The following is a 12,642-nucleotide window of genomic DNA, read 5'->3' as shown; positions in this document are numbered from 1 at the left end:
GAGTGAGACACGGCCCCTCACCCCAGGCCACCCTCCAAGCCCCCCCACCCCAGGCCGCCCCCCACCGAGAGCTTGAAGACGGCTGTGCTCTGGTAGATGACGTTGAAGACCACATTGTGGAAGGTGAAGGACTGCTTGTCGTCGATGGTCCAGCGGAAGGCCACGTCCGAGCCTGCATCCACCACCGGGCTGTACCTCTGCAGGACAGGCAGCGGGGCCTGTGACCGGCCGTCTGCCCCACTGGACACGCCCTGGGGCTGGCTGCAGGGGCTTCCAGGCCCAAGGGGAGGGGCCCGGGATGCTGGACCTGACCCTCTCCAACTCATCTCCCCCCTTGGAAAGTGGACCTGGCTCCATGGCCGGGAAGAGCAGCCCCCGCCCCGCCCCGCTTTGGGCCCTGCTCTGCCCCTATTCCACAGCCTGCGGCAGGAAGGCCATGACTTGGCCGACTCTGCCATCTGCCGCATCGCCGGGGGATGGTGTGACATGTGACAGGCTTGCGGGGACCAGGGCCGCGCCACAGGGGCAAACCCTCAGGGCACCCCTCCCGAGGCCCCAGGGTGAGGCTGCTTGGGGGGGGGTGGCCGGCCGGCACAGGGCGGGCAACCCAGGGAAGGGCAGCCCCTTCTGGGCGTGACACTGGCCCTGGATGCAGTGCTGGGGCTGCAGGGGCAGGATGGGCGGGCACTCACCACCAGCACGCCCTGCAGCACTCGGGCCTCAGGGCTGGGTATGGCACGCAGGCCACAGACGGGCTCCTCGGCCCTCAGCGGCAGGCTGAGGCGGGCCCGGCCGGCGCCGCTCTCCACCAGCACCTCCATGGTGAGCTCACCCTCTGGGAGCCGGGGCAGCACTAGCACTGAGAACAGGGTGCCATTGGCCTCCCGGGCACAGCTGGGCACCAGGGCAGCCGCCTGGGCAGGGCACTCGGCTGAGAAGGGCGCGCTGGCGTTGCCCCCAGGCCAGCGTGCCGAGGCCGTGGCATTGGCCCCCGCGTCCACCTGGAGCACCAAGACTGAGCCCACAGTGGGGACGTAGCGGCGGCCATCCTGGGGGGTGGGGTGCAGGACCCGCAGCCCGGCCACTGGGGACAGCACGTCAAAGCGGCAGGACAGGTCGTGCCTGGACACGCTGTTGCCCACTGTGGCTTGGACCTCGTAGCGGCCAGGACGCCGGAGACCCGGGTTGGGCCCTGGGCCCAGCAGCGGGGTCACCCGCTCCGTGGCGGCCAGCAGCCGCAGGGCGCAGTGGGGGCCGGCCGGTGCGGGCTGCAGCTGGGCAGGCAGGTGGGCCAGCCAGGCCAAGGCATGGGCGGTGAAGTGTGGGGCGGCGGGGCCGGGCGCCGGGGGACACCGCAGGAGGGCACCAGGGCCGGCATCGTGCTGCAAGCTCACGAGGTCCCCGGGGAGCAGTGGGCCATCCAGGCCCCCTAAGGCCACCTATGAGAGAGGGTGGCAGGGCTGCATCCAGTCCTCAGTGGGCCACCCAGGGCCTAGAGGGCAGCAGCATCCCCCAGTAACCAGTCCTCCCCACAGGGCCCCAGAGGGAGGCAGCTGGGGACAGCCCAGGGCAGAGGCCGCAGCCAGTGGGCGCCCTCTGCGGGGCCTGCGGGCAGGACGTGCCACAGGGAGGGTCCTCTGGAGACACCGGGACCCTGGGAGGTCTGAGCTAGGGGCAGTGGGCAGGGCTGCAGGGCTGTGCAGGGGGCCCGCACTGTGTCAGGGGTGGTGGCCAGGCCAGGGGCACGCACCGAGTACTGGGCGGGGGGCCCTGGGGGCACGGTGAAGAGGGACTCCTTCCATAGCACAAAGGTGGCCCCGGGACCTGCCTGGGGCCCGCTGGCGCAGGCCTGAGGGTGGCAGGGGGCACCCAGTGGCAGGCAGACGTTGGAACTGGGGCACTGGCACCCCTCAGGTGGGCACGCAGGGGCCAGCTCAGTGCCGTTGTCCAGGCTCCTACTCTCAGAGTCACTGCTGTTCTCAGGGGACGCTGCAGGCGGGGAGTGGCAAGGACCCCAATTCATGAACAGGTCACCAGCAAGCACCCCCACAGCACCAATCCCATCAGCAGCCCTGCCCTGCCAACACCGACCCCAGCTTGGAGCTGCAGGCACCCACCCACTGCAGGGCCGGAGCCACCCAGGGCACAGGGACACTGGTGCCCAGCGCCCCGGCCGCCCAGCGCAGAGAGAGCCCCACCTGCTCCTGCCCGGGGCCGGAACACCTGCAGCCTCAGCTGAACAGGCTGGTCGAGCTCCTGGGTCCCAAACTCAGCCGCGGTGATGAAGGCCTCGCGGCCCAGGCCCGGGAGCACCAGCACCTGCGGGCAGGGACCCTCAGCCCAGCAGACCTGGCCCCAGTCGGGTCCCCCAGCCCCTTCTGGAGAGCGGAGCCTCACTGGGCCGGCACAGCGCCCTTGGGGAAGCTGGTCCCATGCGGCCGGGAGTGGCAGGTCCCTGCCTGGGGCCTAAAAGCCCACAAACACCCAGAAAAGGCTCAGGAGGGGGCCAAACCCCCAGGCAGGCCTTGTGGGCCCCTGCACTGGGCACACTGGACCCAGTGAAGTGGGAGGAGGCAGCTGGCCTCAGGGAGGGCTCCAGGACCGGCCTACCTCCACAGGGCCCCGGGCGGCTGAGAGGGCCTCCAGTTGTGCCAGGGGGCTTAGGGGCCCCTGCAGGTCCCCGCTGGGCGCTCCCACCAGGAAGGTCTGTGCATCCCACACGGGTCCTGGGGAGGACAAGCCCGGTGAGGTCCAGGTGGGGGGCGGGGCAGCAGGGGGAGGGCAGGCGGGGGTGGGGGTGGGGGCCGACGCACCTCCGGGGCGCAGCTCGCAGACGAAGCTGTGTGGCGAGGAGCACAGGTCCGTGTTGCACTGCCCGGCAGGCCCCAGGCGCACACAGCGCTCAGCCGTGGCGGGGTGCGGCTCCCCGGGCAGCCAGTTCTGGCAGCTCTCCAGGCTGAAGGTCTCGCCCCGCGGCGCCGGGCCCGCCTCCACCCCGTCCACCGCCGAGAAGCCTATCCACACGTCCAGGCTCCTGAGGGCGGTGGGGCAGGGTGCGCACTCAGGGCGGCCCCCAGAATGGCACCCCTCCTCCAGGGAGTCTGCACCTGGGAGCAGGCAGGTGGGCCCATCCTTGCCACTCAGGACACAGGGTGCCCAGAGTGAGCGCCCAGGCCCAAGGGGCCCCTCTGCAGGGGAGCCAGAGGGCTCCAGTCCCATGCTCTCCCGGCCGGGGCAGGCGCTGTGGCCCAGCATGACCCGGGGACTCCCAAAGCCCACCGGGGGAAGTGCTCTCTGGAGGGGCGGGTGTCCAGAGGCCCTGGGGTGTGGGCCACCCTGCCACCAGGCAGGGGCTGCGTGGCTGCACAGGGTCCAGGGTGTCCCACCCGGAGGGCCCCCAGGACACGGGCACGCAGCCCACCCCTCTTGCACCCACGTGCGGAGCTGATGCGAATGGCCATCAGGGGCACAAGAGGGTCCCGCCCAGGCCCCAGCCGCACAGGCCCCTCCCGGTCTCCGGCACCCCCCAGCATTCCAGAGCCCCGGCCCTCCTGGGGTGGGGACAGCACCTGGTGACCTGCGAGACCAGGAAGTGCTGCACGGCGGCACTGTCCACCATGGCCAGGGCAGCCCCAGCCCAGGCCCGGCACTGCTCCTGCGCCTGGAGCCAGGCCGCCTTCTCGGCCACCAGGCGGTAGCAGTGCCCGTTGCTGGGGAAGATGGCGGTGTCCGGCGGGCAGAGCGGGTGCACCACTGGAGGTGGGCAGGCAGGGGTCAGGCATGGCCCTGCCTGCCCTGCCGCCCACCAAGACCCTGGGCAGGGGCAGGAGGGTCACCCACCCTGGGGCGGCTCCCCGTCCAAGGACATGATGCGGTAGGTGGCCTCAAGGTCCGAGCCGCCCCGATTCCGGACGCCCAGCTCCAGGGCCTGGTCGCTGGTCACGGAGGCCTGACACAGGAGCTCCAGGGCGGCAGGCGCGGCCTCCACCCGCACCTCTGCCCCCAGCCGGGCCCAGCCGGCCCCCACGGCCAGATGGACAGCCACAGCGTAGCGCCCAGGCAGTACGTAACGGTGGGTGGCCGTCGGACCCGCAACAGCCACCTCCGGGGAGCCGTCGCCAAAGTCCCAGCGTGTGGAGCTGACGGGCAGCGGGGCGGTGATGTGGAAGGTTGCGGCCTGGCCAGAGGCCAGGGGTCCGGGGGGCCCCACCAGGGCAGCCCCTGGGGAGGCTGGGAAGACGTCCTGGAGGAGGGTGGGGGCCCCGCAGGCGGGGGGCGGCGAGGGGCCTGAGCAGAAGGGCTGGCAGGACGAGGCATTGGGGTGCTGGGGGGCCCCGCACAGGCACCAGCCCTGCTCAGAGAGGGCCGCGAGGCCCTGGCCAACCCCAAAGCAGAGGGCACTGCAGGCCTGGGGCCTCAGCGGGCTCTTGTGGACAGCTGTGAAGGCCACGGGCGCCAGCGCTTGCGAGCTGTTGTCTGGGAGGCAGGCCACGTACTCCTCACCTGGGGAGCAATGGGCCGTGGGGCAGGCGCCCAGCAGTCATGTGGGCTCTGCCCCTGCTGCCCGGCCTGGACACCGTCCGCGGTGGCCGGCTCTCCTCCCCAGGTGGCCTGGCTGCCCTGCAGCCGCTCCCCGCACACACCTGCTCCCGCCACCCACCCTCGCCCCCACGCTAGTGGCCCCGGGCACCCGTGGGTCCACAGCAGGGGTCGGCTGGGCAGCCTGCCTGCCTCCCACACTCACCACAGCTTCCAGACCAGGGGACGCTGAGCAGGGGCCGGCCGGCCAGGGGGCCGGGCCCAGCACACGTGGCCACCTCGGGCCGCACCAGCCGCACCCGCCGCTGCTCCACCCAGCGCGGCAGCCAGGCCAGGCCGCAGTCGCAGGCCAGCGGGTTCCCACCCAGGTTTCTGTGGGAGAAGCAGGGTGGGCGTGGGACGGGGAGCCCCTGCCGAGGGCCAGCTGCCCCCCGCCCAGGGCTGGCCGTGACCCGGAGCCCATCAGGGCAACACGCCTTACATTTCGCTTAAATTAAGTAAGTTAGCAAATATTCCTTCTTCCAATGCAGAGATCCTGTTGTTGCTTATGTCCCTGCAAGAAGGGAGTTCGGGGTCGGTGGGAGGCCCCACAAGCGCGCAGCACCGGCCCACCCGCAAGCCCGCACAGCCTGCAGTCACTCACAGCTGCGTCAGCGCTGAGAGGTTGGCCAGGAACCCGCCGTCCAGCGCCCGTAGCAGGTTGTGGGACACGTCTCTGGGGAGCGAGGCGGCTGCAGGTCAGGGCAGGGCCTGGGACCTGACACTCCCCAGGCACCTGGCCCGTGGCTTTCTACCCCACAGCCCTCTGACAGGGTCCACTCCCCCCATGCCCGCCCTCAGGTCTCTCCCCACCGAGCCAAGGCCTCGATGCCCTCGGCCCAGCAGGGTGCGCCCAGGGAGCAGCGCTGAGCAGAGGGTCCTGGGGCACAGCCACAGCTGCGACCCAGTCAAAGCCCCACTGAGCCTGGAGAAACAGGAGCCCCCGCCCAGACAAAACACAGGTCCCAGCCCCAAAGCCTCAGCCCTCCTGGGTGTCCCCGCAGTCCCTGGGGCAGCCCTACCCTTCCCGCCCACCGCCCGGAGGTCAGAGCCTTGACGCCTCCCCTCCTGCCCCACATCCAGCCACCCCAGCTCCTACAGCGACCCACCCACCACAGGACAGTCACCCCCACTTCTGCCCCAGCACCCAGGGCAGCTTGGGGTGTCCAGAAGTACCCATCATCCCTGGAAAGGCTCCTGCTCCTCCAGCCTGCTGTATACAGTAGGAGCTTAATAAGAGCAGGCTGGTGTGAACACGAGGGCCTCCACCATCCAACTGGGTCCGGGGCCTCTGCCCACGCAGCCTGCGCTGGGGAGCCTGACCCACCAGCCCTGACCTCCTCCAGGGCCGACACCCCACCCCGTCCCCACCCGGGCCCAGCAGCCACACGGCCCCAGCCCAGCCAGGGCACCCGCTGGGTTTATGCAGGCTGCGCGGCCTGCAGCAGGTGACCAGGTGGGGACAGGCCAGCCAGCACACAAGGCTCCCTCGCATTACTAGCCGCCACCAATGAGGGCAGGTGGACTGCAGAGGCACCACCTTGATCCCTAGGAGCCTGGTCTCTCCGCCTGTAAAGCAGGGTGCTGAGGGGACAGCACAGGCCACCAATGCTCTCCCCAGTGGCTCCGGCTGGCCCAGGGAGGCGGCAGCCAGAGTGGCCACGAGTCACGCAGCATCAGTGGGCCCAGGCAGGCGAACAGGGTCCCAGGGCCAGCACAAGCACTGACCAGGGCAGCCCACGCAATCCCCTCGCAGGTTGAGCACCCCCGGCAGGAGCCACACACCCAGACCCAGAGGCCCTGCCTAGCCGAGAAGCGCGACCGCCTTGGGGATGCCCCAGTGCTGCAGCCGCTCAGCTGACCACAGGCTGAAGGCAGCGTGTGCCCCACCTGCCCGGTCTGGAGCCAGAGTGGGACCAGCAGAGGGGACAGGCTAAGTGCCAGTGCCCCCAGCCCCAACACTGGCTCCATGTCCCTGAACCATGGGCAGCGTGCCCAGCCTGGTCCTGCTGGGCTGTGCCAGCTCCCTCAGGGCGTCTCATGATGCCCACCCGCCCTCGGGCCTGTGCCCGCCAGCCTGATCTGGGGTACTTGGAAGGTGCTGGCCTGGGCTTCCAAGGGTCTTGCGCTGGCCCTGCAGGCGGCTCCTGCTCCAGGCCCAGCCAGCGTGGGGCGGGCGGCTGCAGAGCTGGGGCTGGCTCGCGCGCCCTGGCGGTCCCCCAGAACAGTGATGGCAAAAGCAGATGGAGGTGGGGGGAGTGCTGTGGGGGCGGGGTGGCTGAGGCACTGGTGTCCCCCTCTGGTGCCCCCTCCAGGTCCCCTGCCACGCCCAGTGAGGTTACCCCCCCAGACTTCCCCACCCCCAGGGCCAGCTCGGGGGCCTATAGGGCCCAGGGTGGCTCTTGTCCTGGTCCTGCCCCTTTGGCCAGCCGAGCTGGGTCTGGGCCCCGGGCAGGATTTCTCGCATCTGGGCCGTGGCGGGGCGAGCAGGGAGAAGGGGCGCCGGGCATGCGGTGGCCAGCAGCACGCGGGGCTGGGGCACGTGTGTGCGTGCGCAGCCTTGGGGGGGCCGGCCGGCCGCGTGCATCGGTTGGGGGTGTCGGGGCCAGCAGGCCAGGGCCTAGGCCGCCCGCCCCACCCAGGCTTCAGGCGCCACAGGCAGCTCCCAGCAGCTGCCACTCAAGGATTTTCCAAAAAATAAGATGCGGGAAGCCCTCGGGCACCTTCCTCCTCCCCTGCAGCCGGGTGCCCTCGCCCCACCTGCTCTGCCCAGGGCAGCCCTCGACCCCCTCCCGCCACTGGGAGCCCCGCTGGGCTCAGCCATGGCCCCAGCCGGGGCACATCTTCCCGGCGGGGAGGGGGGCAGGGCAGCTGGTCCTGTGGAGGAGGGGAGCCTGCCTGAAGGCCTGTCCCCCCAAGGCTCCTCCCCTAGAGCCCAGTCCACAGCCCAGCTGGAAGAGCTGGCCAGCGCCCCCCCACACGGCCAGAGGCCTCCCAGGAAGCCCGGCTGCCAGGTCCCCCCACCCCGTCCCCCCTGGGGCCGCTGTCCAGACACAGCCTCCCCCCGGAAGCCCTGACACCCGACTTGTTTCAAAAGCGGGAGAGGGAGATGGGGGGCCGTGTGCTTTGGAGAAGGGGTGGTCGCTGCCCTGACTCGCAGCCTCAGCTTCCCCGCCTGCCCATGAGGAGGGCCCACTCCCCGGTCCAGATGGGGGCAGGTCTGGGGGCAGCCGGAGCCCCCGGGAAGCATCTGCACATTCCAGACGCGTGTGGTCAGCGGCAGGGGCGGGTGCCAGGCCCCGACCCAGCACCCCCACCCGATGCTGGCCACTGCCCTGGAGACGGCTTGGGGGGCCGGGCCGGGCTCCGCAGGGGCCGCTGCAGATGTTATGTAACCGGCGCGCCAGCAGCTGCCTCCTCCCTCTGGCAGCACCGCGCGGGGCAGGGGAGGCCCCGCCCTGCCCGGCGCCCTCGCCCTCGCCCCAGGGGCCCCAGCAGTCTCCCCAGAAGCAGGATCCCGGGCTGCTTTCACCCCAGGGCGCCCTGAGACCCGCTGGAAGGGCTGGGGCGGGGGCAGCCCCCAGCACGACGCCAGTTTGAATCAAATCGCCTCACTGTTTTCATTCCTTTCTATTTCTGGCAAGCGGGCGGCTTCCAGGCCGGAAATGATGTTTAAATTAATGAATCTAAGCTTAGGAGAGTGGATTTGGAGAAAAACCCATAGAGGGGTGGGTGGGGAGACGGGGGCGCTCCGGGAGGGGGCAGGAGGGCCTGCAGCCCCCAGGCCTGCAGGAGTCACAGAGCGAGGGGCCCCCGGCTCCACGGGGTGAGCCCCCCAGTCGCCTGCGGCACCTGAGGGTCCCGGGGTTCAGGACATGAGGTCTGCACTTCGGGGGGGCTGTAGTCCGTTTGCCGGGGCCTGAGTTCCCGACACCTGCCGTGGGGCGCCCTGCAAGGACCCCGGGCCCAGAGGCCGGGCTGGGGAGCCACAGGAGGGAGATGGGAGATGGGGTCGACCCTGGGGCCCTGGGCGCTCCACCCCCAGGGCACTCACAGCAGGGTGGGCCGGGGAGCCCTCCTCACCCCCGCAGCACCGCCCCCTCCCGCGTGGGGCCCGGCCGGTCAGGGCAGTCTCTCCGGGCACCTCCAGGGCCGGGGGCCGCCAATGGCCAGGTCCACGCTCACAGGGCCGACGCCACGGCCCACCCGGCCTCGTCCCCGCCCTGGCCACAGCCGAGCCGGGGAGCACGGGGTGTCTCGGGGACAGGACACGCGCCCGCAGCCCGCGCCCACCCCCGCCCAGGCCACAGCCACGGGACGGCTTGTTCTCATCCCTGAGCGCCAGGCGGCCAGCCTCCCTGCTGGCGCGGGCCGCTGCGAAGCGTTCCAGAAAGGGAAATGTCTCCGTCCAAGATGGCTTCCTCCTTGAAACCCAATCCAGCTGGTCTCCCTCAGGCGTCGGGGCTCACACTACACGCCCACCCGCCGCCTCCCGCGCACAGCACCCACGGCCAGGGAGCCCGCTGGGCAGCCGCCAGCCAGCACCCTGGCACGGGGAGGCAGCTAGGGAGAATGGGGAAACAGGCCTGGGGGAGCACGGGCTGATGGCGGCAGTGGGGGCAGCCACGAGCCGGGCGGGATGTGCTCTCCGCAGGATGGGGGGGGGGCGCCTGGAAACTGACAGTAAGAGGAGAGGGGCCCTCAGCCAGGTGCCCTGGGCGCCCCCGGGGCCAGGCCAGACCAGGGGCCCTCCCCAGTGGCCAGCACCTGGGACCGGTACTACGGCCAAGGCTGTGGGTGCGCCCACCCATCGGGGGCCGTCTCAGGGGTGCGGAGCCGGGCTCAGAGAGGCCGAGCGGCCGAGCCAACGTCACACAGGAGAGAGGACAGCATGGCCTGCCCCAGGCCGGAGTCCTCGCCTCCTGACCAAAGCAGACACGGCTGGGAAGGAGCTGAGCAGGGAGGGTGCAGGGAGCATCGGGGGGCCCAGCCCAGGTCCGCCGGCCCCACTCACGGATGCCCTGGGTGTGGTGCCAGGGCCTGCCCCAATCCAGCAGCACAGGGCAAGGGAAGTGCGCAGAGCACATGGTGAGCCCTGGCGGCGGCTGCACAGGAAGGCACAGCATGGGGGGGTCTTTCCTCGGACAGCTGCAGTCAAGTCTGAGGTGGCCCCCGGCGCACGCAACCCCCCAGCCCGGCCCGTCATGGACGTGGCCGCTCCTGCCTCCTGCGGTAGGCTCTGCAGCATGGGCCTCCCGCTCACAGCCCGCCCGGGTCAGCTGGCAAGAGCGATCGGCACTCGGTCCTGCTCGTGACTGGACACTCCTGGGTTGGCCGGACGGGCTGCGCCGTGGCTCCCTCGGTGGGGGGGTTGGGGGAGTCCTCCCCTGCTGACTGCCAAGGCACAGATCCCCGCGGGGTGGACGGCTGGGTGCTGCCCACTGCCCCAGGGCTCCCACTCCCACCCTCAGGCCCGGGGTGCCACCCTAGGGGCTTGACAGTCTGCACCGATGGCTGGCGGGCCTCCGTCCCATCGGCTGACAACACACGGCCATTTCAGTCCATTCGCCCGTCTCTGCGGTCCTGACCCGCGAGGATGCGTCCCCTGCTGCGGCCATCACGGCTCCCTGGTCAGGGCGACCTGCGCCACCGCCCGGGGGCCTCAATCCTCAGGCCTGAGTCTTCAGCATCACAATTCCCCGTGAGGGCAGAGCCTCAGAGGGACCCCGGCTCCCTGCACAGGGCCAGCCCCAGGGCAGCACGCCCGGGCAGCTGCCCCGTCACGCGCCCACAGCCAGGCACACGGGACCTGCCCCCGGCCCTCCTCCCACACACCCACGCCTGTGCACAGCCCGGGGGCGCGCCAGCCCCACTCTCCTCTCACTGGGGAGACTTTCCGGCTGCTGTCAGTCACCAGAGGACCCCAAGGCCCAATCGCGGGCCTCTGAGCCCCCGACACCCCGTGAGGCAGTGCAGTGTCACCACCAGGCGACTACACAGCCCCACGGGCGGCCCCAGCCAGGCCGCGCTCCAGGCGCTCTGCGGGGTGGAACCGTCCGCCTCTGCTGCCCAGGAAAACGGCCACGCACAGCTGTCCTGGCACGTGGCCGGCCACAGTGCAGGCGCCACAGGCGGACGGGCCCATGAGCCCGTGGAGTGGGCAGACACGACCCCACGGGATGCAGGGCCCTGCCGGGTCACCACCTGGACCTCGCCTGGGCCCGTCGGTCCCCCAAACTGCAGAACACCCACGACAGCCCGAACGATGAACACTGGGTGCAGAACAGAGTGTCCCTCGGCTTTTGGGGTGACCCTGAAGTGGCCACCCCCACAAAATGCTCATAGACCCAAGAACAGGGTGCTGGTTTGCTGTAGGAGGGGCGGGGCAGGATGTTCTTCCTGCTTTGGGACCCATCACATTCTCCACCGTAAGCTCAAGAAGTTGGGGAACAGCAACATTCTACTGGGAAACACCCCCTTTGCAGGCTGCTCCTCTCAGCGGCATCTTAATTAGAGAAAGTCCAGGGTCTTTCCCTTACCGAAGCCCAGAGTCCAGGCCGGCCAGTCTCGTCCTCCCCAGTCTGGACACAGCTGCCGTCTCAGGCTGGCAAGGGTCTCCAGCGGGGCAGCACTGACCAGAGCTGCCAGGTCGGGCCTACCGTGAGAGCTGGGCCCCTGGGCTGCGTGCAGCCCTCCCCAGGAGGCCTGTCGGCCCGGCTTGCCTCTCCCTGCCCAGGAGGAGACTGGCGTCCAGGCAGACGGCTGGGCAGCTCTCAGGGGGCTGGAAGACTAACAATTGGCCCCCCAAAGGCCCCATTTCCCCCAAGACCCTCACTCCCAGCCCCCCAGAAGTCCCCCAGAGGCCGCTTCAGGGGATCAAGCCGAGCACGGCATCTCCACTCCCCATCCTCCAGCCTCCCAGGACCCCGCCACAGGCACAGAGGGGCCAGCAACTCGGGGCCCGGCCAGCTCGGCCCAGCCTGCTCCCAGGGACCCTCCTTCCAAGCCGGGGGCAGGGCCTAAGGGGACACACGGGAGGCTCCAGGCTCCACTCCACTGCTGCGCCCCGAGTCTTCAGAGCTGCCCCCCACTGCAGGCCCTGGCCCAGCCGCACACCGCCCCGTTCCCACTTTTCCTGGAGACCAGGTGTGGGGGGGCCGGCAACAGGCACCTGAGGCCACCCCCCAGCTGGAGGAACGGGGTGGGCGGCTCTGCCAGTCACGCAGGTGCTGCGGCCAGACAGCAGAGCCAGTGGCCGGGCAGCCCGCAGCCCGCCGGCCCTGGAGAGCCTGCCCGCCCCGCCGCCGGTGCCCACGCGCACCACCCTCGCCCGGGTGCGCCCAACAGAGGTGGGCGCTGAGAGCCCAGCCCCGTCTCCTGGTGCGGGCCGGCGCGGGCGGGAGAGGCCCGAGGGCCCCGGTGGCCCCGGGAGGGCCGGCCGGACAGGGCAACGCCCGCCACTCCTGGCCCGCGGGGCCTGTTCGGGTCCACCCGGGTCAAACCCCAGCTCGGCCGCTCTCATCCGCGCAGCGGGATCCCCGCCGAGTCAGGGCGCGGCCGCCGGGCCCGGCCGGCTGGACAGGCTCGGCGGAGGTGGCCGGCCCCCCCGGCCGCCGGCTGCCCTGCCCGAGGCGAGACCTCGGAACCCCCGCGCCCGGGCCGAGCACCCGCCGGGCACGGCGGCCGGGGCCCCCCACCCGCCCCTCCTCGGGGCCCCCCGCCCTCCCGGGCGCCCGGCCGGGGCTCGCGGCCGCGCCAGCGCCTCGCGCGGCCCCTCCCCGGGGCGCCCCGCGCGCCCCCCGCCCCGCACCCCCGCGCCCGCCCGCCCGGCCCGCGCCCGGCTACTCACAGCGCGGTGGCGCCGGCGGGGATGCGCAGCGCGGGCCCGAGCGCCCGCAGCCCGCGGCCCGCGCAGTCGACGCGGCAGGCGGCGCCGGGCGCCGGGGCGCAGCGGCAGGCGGGCGCGCACGGCCCGCAGCCGCGCCCGGGGCCCCCCGCCAGCGCGCCGAGCCACAGGCCCAGGCCCAGGGCGAGCGCCAGGCGGGCGGGCGCGGCGCGCGGCAT

At 71.6% G+C, this 12,642-nt stretch overlaps 1 protein-coding gene across 1 annotated transcript in view; it reads right to left on the bottom strand.

The window, feature by feature from the left end:
* The window catches only part of PKD1 (polycystin 1, transient receptor potential channel interacting), a 30,143-nt gene extending 17,501 nt beyond the window's left edge, over positions 1 to 12,642 (bottom strand). The window contains exons 1-12 of the mRNA XM_037507805.2: positions 12,428 to 12,642; positions 5,183 to 5,254; positions 5,021 to 5,092; positions 4,745 to 4,911; positions 3,841 to 4,503; positions 3,570 to 3,753; positions 2,814 to 3,034; positions 2,611 to 2,726; positions 2,199 to 2,319; positions 1,751 to 1,989; positions 693 to 1,439; positions 66 to 197 (exon numbers count right to left, since the gene is read on the bottom strand). Of these exons, the coding sequence (XP_037363702.1) occupies positions 66 to 197; positions 693 to 1,439; positions 1,751 to 1,989; positions 2,199 to 2,319; positions 2,611 to 2,726; positions 2,814 to 3,034; positions 3,570 to 3,753; positions 3,841 to 4,503; positions 4,745 to 4,911; positions 5,021 to 5,092; positions 5,183 to 5,254; positions 12,428 to 12,642 (2,949 nt within the window). The remainder of the gene's footprint in view (positions 1 to 65; positions 198 to 692; positions 1,440 to 1,750; positions 1,990 to 2,198; positions 2,320 to 2,610; positions 2,727 to 2,813; positions 3,035 to 3,569; positions 3,754 to 3,840; positions 4,504 to 4,744; positions 4,912 to 5,020; positions 5,093 to 5,182; positions 5,255 to 12,427) is intronic.

Source organism: Talpa occidentalis, unplaced genomic scaffold (assembly GCF_014898055.3).
Source record: "Talpa occidentalis isolate TD23 unplaced genomic scaffold, MPIMG_talOcc4v2.1 talOcc4.12, whole genome shotgun sequence".
NCBI classification, from domain to species: Eukaryota; Metazoa; Chordata; class Mammalia; order Eulipotyphla; family Talpidae; genus Talpa; species Talpa occidentalis.
Note: the sequence above shows the minus strand (reverse complement) of the source record. Positions and strands in the feature narration are given on the sequence as shown.